At 30.1% G+C, this 14,062-nt stretch overlaps 1 protein-coding gene across 1 annotated transcript; it reads right to left on the bottom strand.

The window, feature by feature from the left end:
- Nucleotides 1-5,818: 5,818 nt before the first annotated feature.
- On the bottom strand, nt 5,819-8,117 carry LOC130943565 (uncharacterized). The gene is made up of 2 exons (XM_057871491.1): nt 7,881-8,117; nt 5,819-7,004 (listed from the first exon to the last, which is right to left on the bottom strand). Exon 2 carries the CDS (start codon nt 6,677-6,679, stop codon nt 6,008-6,010), a length of 672 nt encoding a protein of 223 aa, XP_057727474.1. The 5' UTR covers nt 6,680-7,004; nt 7,881-8,117; the 3' UTR covers nt 5,819-6,007.
- Nucleotides 8,118-14,062: the final 5,945 nt, after the last annotated feature.

Genomic DNA, 14,062 nt, shown 5'->3' with positions numbered 1-14,062 from the left:
ATATTAAATTATAATATTATTTTTTTAAGTATATTTAATTTTTTTATATTTTTTAGTATTTTTAATAATGTTTTTTCTATAATATTCTATTTTAGTATATTATGATTTTTATTATTATAATAAAAATTAATATTTATTTATGAAATTAAAAATAACATATAACAATTGACAACTTTTTAAGTATTTTTTTATAGTAAAAATTAATATTTATTTATTAAATTAAAAGTAATATATAAAATAACATTTTAGTACTATTTTTAAGTACTCTTTATAATCTTATTTTTATTATTATTTTAGTCTAATTTTTTATTAGTTATATTTTTGTTATTATTCATAATTAATTTTTTATTTAATTTATTATTTCTAATAGAAATAATAATACATATTATAAAAAATTAAAATAATAAACAAGGTACAAAAATTAGAATAATTATTTTAATACTTTCAGTATTTTTTATTTAGAAAAAATTATGAAAAAAATCAATAATAATTAGCAACAAACTCAAAAGTAAGTTGAGTAAACGCAGAAGTTATAATTTTTTGCTTCTAGTAAACGAGCTTTTGGGATGCAAAATCACGTTAGCGTTCACAGAAGAAAAGTTATCAAACATCAAAGAACAACGTTCAAAATATTTAAACGCACTTTTATTCTCTCCAACGTGTTTCACAAACACACCCCTAGTGTTTGCGAGATTACTTTCTCAAATTATTTGATTAAAATCACAATTTTCAAAAAATTCAATCAAAACAATTTGTCATGATAATACTGGTGAGTTCACCTTTCAAACTTTTGATGCTTATTGTATGGTCAATGATTTAAGTTTTGAACATCTAGTAGCTCGTGTTCATGCACAAAATGAACTAGCAGAGTCACTTATTAAATGAATCCATTTGATTGCTAGACTCTTACTTATGAGTACAAATCTCCCAATCTCTGCTTGAGTACTTGCCATTTTACATGCTGCTGTATTTATTCGTATAAGACCAATAAGTTACCTCCAATTTTCTCCTCTACAATTAGTTTTTGGCTAGCAGACAAATATTTTCCATTTAAGAATATTCGAATGTGTGATATATATTCTAATTTTTCTGCCTTATCGTATCAAAATGGGATCCCAAAGAAAATTAGAGATATATATGTTGGATATAATTCTTTCTCTATAGTGAGGTATCCAGAGATACAAACTAGAGATGTATTTAAAATCTGATTTACAGATTGTCATTTTGATTAATCAAAATTTTCAATATTAAGATGAGAGAATAAACTTCTTAAAAAGGAACTTAATTAGAATGCATAATCCTTGATGCATTTAGATTCTCAGTCAAGGCAATGTGAACTAGAAATTTAAAAGAATATACATTTGCAAATAATAGCAAATGAATTGCTTGATGCATTTTTTGATACAAAGATAATAACTAAATTCTATATACCAGTTGAAAATGTCCCAATTCGAATTGATGTCCCAACTAGACAAATAGTCACCGAGACAAATTCACGCCAGAAGTATGGTAGGCCTACGATTCCAAACACAAAATATCCTCGAAAAAGAAAAAAAGTAAATACTATTCCTGTTAAAAAATATAAAGATATAGTAAAGACATTTGTAATTGTCTAAAATTCTGATATAGTTTTGACGCCAGAAGACGTTCAGAAACTTGGAAATTCTGAAAATTGTGAAAATGATGAGATCCTAATAAATTATGTCTTTACAAGAGAAAAATAGAACCAAAATAAAAAAATTGTCAATAAAATATTTGCATATAATGTGACATTACACATTATGCATGAAAGTAAGGATCTTGAGTAAAAAATAGTCGAAGAATGTTGACAAAGAAATGATTGATTAAAATAAAAAGAAGTTATGAAAGCTAAGTTAGACTCACTTGCAAAACGTGAAGTCTTTGAATTTGTAGTATGTACACTAGAAGATGTAAAACATGTTGGATACATATGAGTATTTGTGAGAAAACGAAATGAGAAAAATGAAGTTGTACGCTACAAAGCTCGACTTGTGGCACAAGGTTTTTCACAAAGATCTAATATATATTATGAAGAAATATATTTCCCTGCATTAGATACAATAACATTGCATTATTTGATCAGTTTATCCACAAACCATAAACTACAAATACATTTAATGGATGTAGTGACAAATTATTTAAACGGATCATTAGATCGTAGTATCTAAATGAAAATTCCTGAAAGACTAAATCATCTAATAAATATTCGCACAGGTTATACCCGGTCAAATTGCAAAGATCTTTATATAGTCTAAAACAATCTTGATGAAATGTGGTATAATCGTCTTATTGAGTATCTAGCCAAAAGGCATTCAAAAATGATTATATTTGCCCATATAGTTTCATAAAGAAATATGGATCTTGATTCATTATAATTGTTGTTGTACGTTGATGACTTAAATATTATTAAAACCCCTTAAGAAATTTCAACAATTATAAAAGCTCTAAAAGAAGAGTTTGAAAAGAAAGAATTCGGAAGGACTAAATTTTGTGATAAAGAAATAAAATATAAATAAAAAGATAAGGATTAAAACTTAATAAAAAAAGATACATTGAAATTGAATAGATACAAAAAAGATAGATTGAAATTGAGTACAAAGATAATCACTCTACTTTTTACTCAATTTTTTGACGCAACAAGAAAGAGACTCATCAACCTAACTTGTCAACACCATAGTTTGGAAATTAAATCGAAGGGACTCCTCAACCTTCTATCCAATTTTCTGATGCAAAAAGAGAGAGACTCCTCAACCTCAATTGTCCACACCATGATTTCATCACGAAATCAAAAAAAAGTTTTCAAACCTTTAAATCATTCTATAATACTACTACCCTAGTTTATGAAGTATTTATAACCTCTTATTAGGTTAAAATATAGAAAACCTAAACCCACAAACGTAAGGTCCAATCTAGTAATTGAATAAACAAAATCAAAATGCATCAAATTAAAATATTCTAAAAATATAAACTAATATCTTCTAAATAACACTTGAACTCTTCATATCACGAACAATTGAAGCATGTATCATTTTCCTCCTCTTCAAAAATGATTCGTCCTCGAATCTTGTAGGTGAAAAAAATATATGAAAAGGACAATAATTACAAAGAAGATAATTTTTTTCTTTTTATTTTTTTTTCTCTTTTTTTTACACTTTATGCTTTTTTATATTTTTTAAACAATTAATGAAATGCAAACGAAAAATAAGAACACAAGAACATAAAAAAATACATGACAAACAGTGGACTCTTTTTTTTAATTGATAAAAGAAGAACAGATATAGATTAATAAGAATTAATCTAATACCTGAGCTCTGATACCAAATGATAAAGAAATAAAAGATAAACAAAAAGATAAGGATTCAAACTTAATAAAAAAAAAGATACATTGAAATTGAATAGAAACAAAAAAGATACATTGAAATTGAATAGAAACAAAAAAGATACATTGAAATTGAGTACATAGAGAATCACTCTACTCTCTACTCAATTTTTTGACGCAACAAGAAAGGGACTTCTCAACCTAACTTGTCAACACCATAGTTTGAAAATTGAATCGAAGGAACTCCTCAATCTTCTATCCAATTTCCCGATGCAACAAGAAAGGGATTCCTCAACTTCAATTGTCCACACCATGGTTTCATCATAAAACCAAAAAAAGGTTTTCAAACCTCTAAATCATTCTATACTACTACTACCCTAATTTATGAGGTATTTATAACCTCTTATTAGGTTAAAATATAGAAAACCTAAACCCACAAACATAAGGCCTAATCTAGTAATTAAATAAACAAAATCAAAATACATCAAATTAAAACATTCTAAAAATATAAACTAATATCTTCTAAATAACACTTGAACTCTTCATATCACGAACATTTGAAGCACGTATCATTTTGTCTCGACCTGCAGATTGAGCATACAAACAATGAGATCTTTATTCATCAAACAACATATAAAGAAAAGATCTTGAAGAAATTTTATACGGATAAATCACATCCATTAAGTACCCCAATGATCGTAAGGTCTTTTGATGTAGAAAAGGATCAATTTCGTCTTAAAGAAGAAAATGAAGATATCCTTGATGCTGAAGTAATATATATTAGTGTCATTGAAACACTAATGTATCTTACTAATGATACACGACCTAACATATTATTTGTTGTGAATTTACTAGCAAACTATAGTTCCTCTCCAACCAGAAGACATTGGAATGGAATCAAACAAATCTTTTGATATCTTCATAGAATAGTTGATAGGAGACTGTTTTATCTATATGAATCCAAGTCACAATTAGTTGGTTATGTAGATGCAGAATATTTGTCTGATCCATACAAAGAAAGATCTCAAACAGGATACCTATTCACATATGGTGATACAATTATATCATGGAGGTCTACCAAATAGACGATAGCAGCAACATCCTCTAATCATGTTGAAATACTAACAATACACGGAGCAAGTTGTGAGTGTTTTTGGCTCAAGAGTTTAATCTAATATATGCTATCATCATGTAGATTCACTGATAGAAAAATAGCTCCAACTATTCTATTTGAAGATAATACAACATGCATTGCATAATTTAATGGTAGATACATCAAAGGTGATAAAACAAAGCATATTTCTCACAAATTCTTTTTCACTCATCATCTTTAAAATAAATAAATAATTTATGTTCAACAAAGTATATTTCGCCCAAATTCTTCTTCATTTATATTTTTTATGTGCTTTTAAAAGATAAACATAAAGGCAAAATTTTGTCATTTGTTAAGGAACTTAAAATAAATCTTATTATAAATTTCATCACACAATTAGCCATTTAACTAACAATCATGTTCGTTTCAGAAATCTTATTTAGGAGGCTATTACAGAAGAAAGATTAAAGTTGAATGAGAACAAGAAAGACATAAAGGTTGATTTTCTTATTTAGGAGGCTATCATAGAAGAAAGATTAAAGTTGAATGAGAACAAGAAAGACATGAAGGTTGATGCTGATCTCTTTGATATGAAAGCAAGTAAGTTTTGTTGAACCCCAATTTTTAGGGGTTAATATGGCTAGTTTTACTTCCTTGGAATTCGACACTTCCGTGGATGATTTTGAAGCTAATATTCGCCAAATTTATCCTGGAGTAAGGGAAGGTTTGTTGGATTTTCAGATGCATCAGAAGCTGAAGGATAGGGATGTGCTGAAGAAAGTTTCATATCTTGCGGCCAAAAGATTCGGTGTCTCAGGGTACACAAGTATATGCAACTACCTTCCATGAATTCTTTAATTACATGTTAATTTTTCATTTAAGATTGGAGTTTCATTTATTGTCTCTGACAAATGATCAGAAACCGAAATGGGTATTCACTAAAAAAATTTCACTCATTCAAACTCATCACCTGTATTTGCCATATTTTAACTTAAAAATAAGGTCCATCTAGCCATCTAGGTCACTACTCACTACATGAGGAAAGGAAATAAAACTGCGAATAAGATAACACAAGTTGCATAATCCACTGCCTTAGTTTTTTGTTTTTTGTTTTTTTGTTTTTACAGAAATCCACTGCCTTAGTTTACCACATTACTTGTTGATAAATGATAATGTAATCAGGGATCTTATTTCCCACATTCCTGCTTCTTTGGGGTTTGCTATAGAGTAAGCTCAACCGATCAAACAAAGATAATTTCTTTAAAACAAATAAAAATAATATAAATAAATAAACAAATACAAGAGTTCATATTCACTTTGGTGCTATAAATAATTAAAGGGTCTTGATAACATTGATAACAAGTATCGCTTTGAGGAAGTAAGAATTAATTTTAACTCACATTTATTTATGAATCTATGAATTATTTTAAGTTTTTGACAGCTTAGAACACCAAATCCCAAGATATGGCTACAATGTGTTTACTGGGACTAAAGGGAGCATTAGTTCAAAAATGAAAAAAGAAAAGGATCAAAATCAACATCCCCAAAGCACTGTCAATGATTTTCCTTTAACCTCATCTTGAGAGCACAGCAAACAAGAAGCCAATGGAGATCCCAAGAACACAAGCCATGGAAACCCCACGAACCCTAACAAACAACAGATTCATCTGCTTCGCAACCTGCATGGTAAGCGTCAGAATCTGCAACCTACCTTGCTCCTCCATCTTCTTGAAGAAGTACATTGGCTTCAGTGACTGTCTCAGAACGAACGCCAATGAAAATGGAAACGCAAAAGCCAGCGTGCTCTGAACAGAAACCTCCGAAAATGGTGAAGAACCCGTTTTGTAAGCGATCCAAGATCCAAGACCAAGTTGAACCAGACCTAGAACTGCAACCACCTTGCTCAGCTTGTAGACGTTCTTCATGATCGATTCCAAAACCTCTCGTGTTTCATTCGCCAGAGGTGAGACGTCACGCTCAACTGTGGGTCCTTCGATTTCTTGGTGCTTGAAATTAGGATTTTGGCTTGGGTATGGACTTTCAGGTTTCTCGGAATCATTGGTGGAGAATAATCTTGGTTTTGTTAGTGATGAATTGGTGAGAAAAGGGTTTATTGATTGGGAAAAGGGTTCTAAGAATAAGGGCTTAGGGTTATTGAATAACGGCTTGGTTGAAGAAGATGAAGAAAAAGAGGGTCTTAGGATTGTAGAGGCTAATCTTAACCTTCGGGAAATGATGGCAGCCATCGTTGTTGTACAATCACTAAAATCGGAGGCAGTGTAATTTGAAATATGACAAAGAAAATAGTTGGTGGCCGAATAAAATTTCTTTTTTTTTCAGTTAAATTATTTTTGGGGATTTGGTTATGTTATCAATAAATGGTGGAATCAAAATAGGTAGATTTGCATTTTCGAGAGGGGTTGGGAAAAAAACCTTCAGTTTTCCTCCTACCTTCTTAATATGCTTCTTATCCCCTAAAACAATACGAAAAATTCAAACCATGTGCCATGTTTTGACCAGCTACACTTTCTTTGCGCAGCTGGTTTGGTCTTCACTTGTCTTATGTTCCCACTGCATTATGAAGTCTAATGTTAAAAAATGGCACCTCAAATATTGAAATCTTCTCACCTAAATGCATTTGGATACCCAAAATTTTTCGTATAAAAGGAGATTCCTTCAAGTTGAAAAGGTAGAAAGATAAAATGAAAAATAAAAGTTTATATTGTGAATTTTTATTAGAAGAGTGTGTGAGAAATCTAAACAATTTTTCTGTTTAATCATTACCAGAACATCAAGTAAGAAATCTGGCATTGAATCTTACAACTCATTGTTTTGCAATTTTTTTCCCAGCTACTCATCATCATCATCAAGATGTCATACAATCACTCCATTGTCACTTACATTCACAACATGTATTGAGCATACATCAAAAACTATGTGTGGCTCCACATAACAAGTCACAAAGCATACCAGCGCAATCTATTTTAAAGAGAAAAGCATAACAAATTTCATATTATATTTATGCACATTCCAAGTGAACAAAAACTTGGTTTCCCTCGTAGGTTAACTTAAATAAATCAATAAGATTGAATGAAAAAGCAAATTAAAATACGCATTAATAGAAGAAATAGTTCAATTTAAAGTTTCAAAGCATTATGACAAAGATTAAGAAGTATATACATGTTCAGTGAAGAAGTAGAAATGGTGAAGACAAATAATCTAAGACAAATTTGTGGTGAAGACATGGTGGATGAATTTTGAAACTGGAATCAAAATTTCTGAATTTACCTTCTAGGGACATTGAAAAAAAAATTAAATAAATGTATTGACTAAAATAACCATCATCAACAACAGTGACAATTTCAAAACTAGCAGCAGCAACAACAACAAGCGTATAAAGTTTGAATAGCAGCAAAAACAATTAAGAACTGGACGCAGAAACCATACCAGGACTAGAACGACGACAGAGTGCGGCAAAGTTCGAAGGGCGGCGGTGGATCGGACGAGATGCGGAAAAGCTCGGCGGAAAACGGCGAACTGGAGGAGGGACTGGCGTCAGTGTCGCAGAGAAGAGGAATAGTGGTAACGGCGTGGAAGAGAAAGTAGAGTGGAAGAGTAATTAGGAATTGTTAGGGTTTCACTATATACACACATGTTACAAAGATGGATGCTCTTAGGCGTGAGTCGGGTTAGTTCGTGTTTGGGATGAAATTAAAACCGAACTAATTGAATTATAATGGATTCGGTTTAGTTTGAATTTACGTATTTTTATGTATGCATTTGAATTAAATTAAATTGATTAAGAACAAATTGATTCAGTTTAGGTAATTAAATACTCAATGAAATAAAAATTTATAAAAAAAATAAGAAAACAAAATTTTTATTTTAAAAATTTTCAAGTACAATAAATATAAAAAATCAATAGAAATAAATTAAATATGTTAAACACTAAATATATTAAAATCTAAACATATTAAATAAAATAGGAGTGATTGCATTTGAAGAAGTACTTCTAACAATAATATTATTTACTGATAAGATAAAGTTTGAGAAAGTTCTGCTAGAATTTACTTCATATGGCGAAGAAATTGTGGTTAGTGTAAGAGTTAAAAGACATATATAAATTTTTTATTTTTTATTTTTTTATTTAATTAATATATGGTCGAATCTACGAGTTGGTTCGGATTCAACACTCTCAAAATCGTTATGCAAAGCAATTACTAGAGAGAGGCATTAGTTTTGTTCGGGTCGGACCCGATTACCCGTTGATTCTAAAACCAATTTAATTGGCTCGGACGGGTAATTGGGTATTCACTACCTGTGTTCACCCCTAGATGCTCTCAAATTTTGTTCGGTTCAGGCTGTGTGTAAAACAGTAAAAATATAATCTTTAATTTTTATTTTTAATATTTTTTTAGTCACACTTATAAAATATATCATAAGAGATTATGAGTTTAATTTTAGTACATTAATAGTGTAAAAGTGTTTTATACAGTTGTGCAATCACAATTATTCTTTTGAATGATCATTCACGCAGTCAATTCAAAATATAATTATTTTTACTGTGACATTACGTAATTAGATATACGTGTAAAACTATTTTACTTATATCAAAATTAAATTCAAGAAATTATACCTTATTTTCTTAAATGAGAAAAAATTGAGAGTTTATTATACATTATAGACTATGTTCGAAATTGTACTCGAACACAAGTTTTTATTTACTAAATAGTCATTTTGATACCTAAAAGATTTTAAATTTTAATAAAAAGATATTCAAACAATAATAACGATAAAATAATTTTTATATAATTTGTTTTAATTAAAAAATAATTCAAATATTTAGTTAATAGTTAATTTATCCTGTCAACAGTTAAATTTTAATAGAATTATTGATTTAGCTTTATCTATTATCATTATCATTATTGCTATCATTTTTATCATTGTGCTAATATCCTATCTCGTTGTCCCGCCCCGTTGGTATCACCACCACCACCATCATCATCACTGACATCATCATCGCATTCTATCCTGTCATTACTAAGGGTGGTAATGGGTAGGGTAGGGTAGGGTTTGGATCCAACCCTATCTTATTCGTGGATTGAGAATATTCTAACTCTAACTCTATCCATTTTTAACATGCGGGTCCTGATCATGCTCGCGAGTTACCAAAAAGATGTAACATTATTATATAACTTGATCATAATTTAAAATAGAATTGATTTTTATGTAAAAAAAATATAAAAAAAATTACCAATTAATGATCTTCCATTAGTGACTAAGGATATTTTGTATTTAATGAGAGGTTTTTGGTTCAACATCTATTTGAAACATATTTTTATATAAGTATATAACATATACATATATAAAGTGCGAGTTGGCCGGATAGAGTTGAGGCTCAACCTACACTCTACTCTACCTGCACGATAATCCTACCCACACCCTACACTATCTACTACAGATTGGATTGGTAACCGTACCTGACTGGATTTAATCAAATTGAATACCCACGAATAAGATGTATGTTGCCATTCCTAGTCATTATTACCCACCACTAGTCTTCAATTTCTACCATGAAATGCCAAAACGTCTTTATCAATGCCATACATCCAAAATCATCATCAACAATCAAAATAATAGATCGAAATCATCAAAAAAATGATAGAAGAGGTAGGAATATGTAAAGAAAGAACGAAATAGATATTTTTATGTCATAAATAATAAATAGAGATTAAATATATTATTTTCTTTTTTAATAGGAGAGACAAAATATATGAAAAAAATTTAATAATTTTATAATTAACAACAATATATAATTTAAGTTTTAACTAATTTGTAATATTATTTAATAGAATATAAAGGTAAATATAATTAAACTCTACCGTGATGTACATTATGAAATTGTTATGTGTTTAATAAAGTCGTCTCTCAATTGTTATACTTCTACTTATCTTAAACTTGAACATTTTTTTGAAGAATTTGACAGTATAGTACAAAGTCTCTTTCCATGATTGTGATAAATCATTTTTCACATTGTCATACGTTAAGTTATGGACAAAATTTTTTGTATAAGTATTTAATTTATCTTTAACAATCATATTATGCAATATAATACAAATTCTTATTATATTATAAGTTTTTTTTTCTCCCAAAAATGCACCTATCCTTATATAACTGCAAGTGTGTATATATAACACTTCGAATGTTCGCTTCACGTACATCTTTTCTATATCTTTTTAGTATTTGGCAAATAACTATGATTTAAAAAAATAGATGTTTTTATCTTTAAAATCTAGCGATTTTACTTCAAATAAATTTTGTCTGAATGATTATTAGAAAAAAAAAATAAAACAGATGTCAAGTAATTGAATTTGGTTTTGATTTTTTATATGCATTTTTAAATACTTATTCAAATATTTTTACAAGAATTTAAATTAAATATATAATAATTTGCTAAATATAAAATTTATTTATCAGTGATGAATCTAAAAATTTTAAATCATGGGAACAAACATATAGCGTATAAGAATAACAAAAAATTTTATATAAATATATCGAGGTATATATAATTAAATAACATAAAAATATTAAATATTCAATAATATTTTATTATCTATATTTAATATTTAGGGACAAATCACATAAATAAATTATTAGAGTTTCAATTTTACATGAATGTCCTAAGAGTAATGCTACATGTATACCATAATCAGCTACCAAAGTCAATCACCAGTAAAAAATACTTGTTAAAATATAAATAAACATTGAAAATAAATTAAACCACATATGTATTTATACACAAATACATTAATGACTAATTTTAGTGTGCAAATAGCATTTTTGATATCCTAAATGTAAAGAACTAACGTGAAAGTCCTAAAACTATGTAAATCGAAGAAATATAATTCAATTTACCTTGATTTCATATAAATCGAAGCAATATAAATCGATTTACCTTGAATTCATATAAATTAAAACAGTATAATTCGATTTACCTTGGATTCATATAAATCGAATCCATATTATTTAATTTATTAAGAAGGCCCGTTAAGCAATTGATAGAACATGTTAAGTCGAATATAATTTATTCGATTTACTAGTACATGCATGAATTTTTATTAAATTGAGTTAATTTAATTTGATTTATTACGGAGTATGTGCTATATATAAATAGGATCAAAATGTGTAATATTTAATAGAGTGGATTTCACAATGGCTAGTGAAGATAGTTTTTTAGTTCTAGTGCACTACAGAGGGACGATAAAAAAATGCGAGAGGGAATAAAATTTACTGATAAGGATTCATTGAGTGCCTTTATCAGATCTTCTACGAGTTTTGTTGATTTTCAGAATACCATACTCCAGAAATTGGAACTGCATGAAGTGAAATGGATATAGAAGTTATTTTATAAAATTTTGATTTCTGTTGTTTGCAATGGGGTGAAGTACGACTCGTTTGTGATAAACAGCGATGACGATTTGCAAGTTTTATTTCATTGTCGTCGCCAGTTTTTCGAGGTGAGAACCCATGAACTATTGGCCAAGTTTGGGGATGTGGTCTCTAGTTCAAGAAGATTGAATTGGAATCATCAAGCAGTACCAACGGCAGCAACCTCTAGTTCAACCCTTGTTGTTGCGTCTTCATCTCTGCCTATAATGAAATCTGCGAGGGATTTGGTGGCATCTCCATCTTTCGCAACTAATTTACACCGCGATGAAATTGCAGAAATAGGTGATAATAGGAATACTCCTGTTATGATGCTGGTTTCTGGGGAAGTTCGAGAACCAGATGCCGTGAAAGATGTATTTGCGGGATGACGATAATGTGGAGCCCGCCATGATTGATGATGATATAGGGAAGAGTATTCCTTTTGGGGCTAATGGAGCATCGAACTCAGCAGTACTTCCTGCACTTTTCGACTATAGACTTAGAGGCTATGAGACAGCAGTAGTTCTCGGATGTAGAATCCAGTTTTGGGACCAGAGATTCACATGACACTGCAGGTCTAGCTGAGTTTCAAGTTGGTCAGCAATTTCAGAATAAAGAGGAAGTCGTGTTATGTGTGAAGACTTATAGCATCCGCTGTGGGATTGAGTACAAAGTGTTAGAATTGAATCAGACCAACTACTACAAAAAGTGTAAGGAGTTTGGAACAGTTGCAGATGATTGATTTGGATCACTCTTCGGTAGTGGAAGGGTATTTGGGAGGCCAGACGGTATAACAAACCTCATACATGTCTGGCCATGTCAATTGCCAGTGATCACAAGAAACTTGATTATCATGTGATATCTACTTTCATCCAACGACCAATGAAAGGCGTCAAATTTATCGGGCCTAAAATCCAAGAACTACTAGAATATCCATGTCTGTATGGACCGGCGAACTTAACCACATTCCTGTTGGTCACACAGCACAAGCATCAGTATAACCACGAGAGAGCAGCAGATCCACAATTGTATCTGCCCATATCCTCTAATCCCGCTACATACGGTAGCCACCAAATATGCATACGTGTACCGGACTTGTTACTGAAGAGTTACGTTATTGATAGCATCATGATGTATGCCCTCGCATACCTCATGATTGCCTCCTCGTATGTGCCTTGTATTGAATGTCTCCTGCATTCAAGTACACTTCACACTGAACTTGTCGATGCAGTTCGCCGGAGACAACACACCCAATAACTCCTCAAACCAGGCCCATACAGGTCGGCTGCCCTCAATGTATCGCTCAGAGTCTGGCAGACATCCACTAACGTACTCTCCGTCAATCGGGAGACCTAACAGGTACGCAAACATCCTGTAGCGTAATCGTGCTCTCCCCAAATGACATGTGAAAGGTATGCGTCTCAAGACGCCATCGTTCTACAAATACACTGACTAGTGGCTCATCTAACCTAAATTAGTGGTCGTTGAGCCTCGCGAGATGTGCTAAACTGGCCATTTGCAAATACAGTATGATCCTGTCGTCTAGGGATATACCATATTACCTCTTCATGCTGCTGATACATCGCTGGGCTGCATGATGATAAAAAAATTCTCTAAAAACCATAATAATTAACAAAACAATTTATTCACCGATCATTAAGTAATGGATGCCTTTTTGGACAAAATACACTAACTCCAAACAAATAATCTTATAATATCCATATTCCCAATAAATTTAAAAAAATAATATCCAAACTAAATAAAAAATCAACTAAAATGGAGAATTCTAATAAAAAATAAATTTTAGTGTAAAAATATTGCAAACCTGAATATAGTTAATCTAACATTTAATACTTAAATTAAATTAAATTAATTAAATTCTAACTAAACTTCTAGTGCCTAGTTAATCTAATATTTAAGGATTAAATTAAATTAAATTCTTACTAAATTTCTACTACCTAATTAATATAACATTTAAAATCTAAATTAAATTAAATTAAATTCTAACAAAACTTACCTATTTAAACGGTTAACATTTAAAATTTACAAATTCTAATAGAACCTCTTATTACTACTCTAACTAATAGTTACTTATCACTCCTCTAACTTGCATTTGTAGGCACAAAATTCTAACAAATTACTAAATTAATACTCTAACTATCATTTGTAGTTTAAAAAATCTAATAGCGCGTTTAATCAAA

The sequence above is a fragment of the Arachis stenosperma genome, chromosome 8 (assembly GCF_014773155.1).
Source record: "Arachis stenosperma cultivar V10309 chromosome 8, arast.V10309.gnm1.PFL2, whole genome shotgun sequence".
In the NCBI taxonomy this organism is placed as follows: domain Eukaryota; kingdom Viridiplantae; phylum Streptophyta; class Magnoliopsida; order Fabales; family Fabaceae; genus Arachis; species Arachis stenosperma.
Note: the sequence above shows the minus strand (reverse complement) of the source record. Positions and strands in the feature narration are given on the sequence as shown.